The 1850-nt window shown below is 45.9% G+C and overlaps 1 protein-coding gene across 1 annotated transcript; it reads left to right on the plus strand.

Annotated features, from left to right (window-relative positions):
* Positions 1-559: 559 nt before the first annotated feature.
* On the plus strand, positions 560-892 carry SMIM34 (small integral membrane protein 34). The gene has a single exon (XM_042781005.1). It carries the CDS (start codon positions 560-562, stop codon positions 890-892), a length of 333 nt encoding a protein of 110 aa, XP_042636939.1.
* Positions 893-1850: the final 958 nt, after the last annotated feature.

Genomic DNA, 1850 nt, shown 5'->3' on the forward strand with positions numbered 1-1850 from the left:
GTCTGCATGCTGGTACCACACTGTTTTAGTTATTGTAGCTTTATCAGGAGAGTTTTTAGGAAGAGTTATACCTGGTTCTGAGGTCCTGGGTGACACAAATGGTTAAGCACTTAGCTGCTAACCAAAAGGTTAGTGGTTCAAACTTGCCCAGAGGCTTCAAGGGAGAATCTCCTGGGAGACTGACAATCTCCTCCCATAAATATTACAGCCCAGAAAACCCTGTGGGGTATTCTACTCTGTCACATGGGGGTCACTATGAGTCAAAATCAACTCAACAGCACCTAACAACAACAATGATGTTGTATCTTCTATTCAAGGACTTGGTGTTTTGAATTCTTGATTTTAGAAATGCATTAGCATATATGTTGTTAGATTCTTAGCATTCAAAACAGAAAGTTCCTGTAAGCAGTTTCGTGTTTCTCATTGGTGTGAGAATATCAACTCAGGATGGAGGGTCTTACCTGGGCCTCTTTGTTTCTCAGTGACCAAGTGGACTTCTCAGGGGGGCCCCAACCAGACCCAGGCCAGCACTGTCCTGTGGCATCTGCTGAGGGACCAGATGGAGGGGAAGAACAACACCAACTCCACCAGGGCCCTGAAGCTCCCGGATGGGATGAGCGCTGCCTGGTACATCCTCACCATCATTGGCATCTATGGGGTCATTTTCCTCTTCCGGCTGGCCAGCAACATTCTCAGAAAGAATGATAAGTCCTTGGAAGATATTTATTACTCAAATTTGACCTCCAAACTAAAATTCAAAGGGATCCAGAGCAAGGCAACCAGATGCTCTGCATTGACCACTAACAACAGAGCTGTCCTAGAGCCCAACCAGGCCAGCCCACCAATGTGTGGAAACAGTGGGGCCCAAATTGGAATACAGGGGATCCCATGAAAGCCAAGACAAGCTGACCTCCACAAGGGAGGCCCCAACCTTCTTGCAATAGAGCTACTTTGGGTTTATCTGGAACCTCAGAGAGCAGTTAGGTCCTTAAGTGGGACTAATGGATCATCCCTGAGCTGTGGGCACTTATGACTGATAAGAAGGGGACTGGAATCCAGCATCCTGTTCCTTATGAGGCTTTCTGGTGCTGTGAGAGCAGAGAGCAGAGGCAGCAGCTTCCAGTCCTGCTCTCTCTTCATTGGAAAAGCCTGTGTGCTTCAGGGATGGGCATGGGATGCAGGAGACCAGGTTGGATTCTAAAATTGCAGCCCAGGGATCTCAGGAGTATCCAGGAGATTCTACAGGGTGTACCTGGAGGCAACTTCTGGTGATGGAAACAAAGCTGAATTTGGAGTCAAACACCCTTAATTAAAATTTCTAGGGGTCACATAAACTTGGAGCATCTAGTTCCTCACCTGGAACACACAGGAATTGAGATAAATAGTCCATTTTATTCTAAAGACTGTGAGTCTGGGATCAAAATTCTTAATGTCAGAAGTTAGTCAGGAATTCTTTATATTCATGGAATGGGCCAATGGAAAGAACATTACATTTGGAGAATTTCCTGGTTGCAGAAGAACCAGACTTTAGGTCAAGTTTGATCATCAACCACTTTTGTGTCCTTAAAAAAAAACCAATCAGAATTCCCAGGTGTATAGTAGAGCTGACAAGGGGCAAGGTTGTGGTCATTGCTTGGTCACAGCCAGCTACCACAGTGACTGAGTAGTTGAACCTGCAGGCTTGGGACCATAGTCGCAGGGGACATCAAGCTCAATTGGCATAACATGCTATACAAAACTATGTTCCCCCTCCTACTTTGGTGAGTAGTGACTGGGATCTTAAAAGCTAGCAAGCTGCCATCTAGATGCAACGATGGGTCTCTCCTCATCAAGAGCAAAGAAGAAAGAAG

The sequence above is a fragment of the Orycteropus afer genome, unplaced genomic scaffold (assembly GCF_000298275.1).
Source record: "Orycteropus afer afer isolate SDZICR_OR568_19922 unplaced genomic scaffold, OryAfe1.0 scaffold00078, whole genome shotgun sequence".
Classification (NCBI taxonomy): domain Eukaryota; kingdom Metazoa; phylum Chordata; class Mammalia; order Tubulidentata; family Orycteropodidae; genus Orycteropus; species Orycteropus afer.

Bases quoted from the DNA above. Each gene is read 5' to 3' on its own strand.
- SMIM34 (XM_042781005.1), top strand. From the start codon at position 560: ATGGAGGGGAAGAACAACACCAACTCCACCAGGGCCCTGAAGCTCCCG.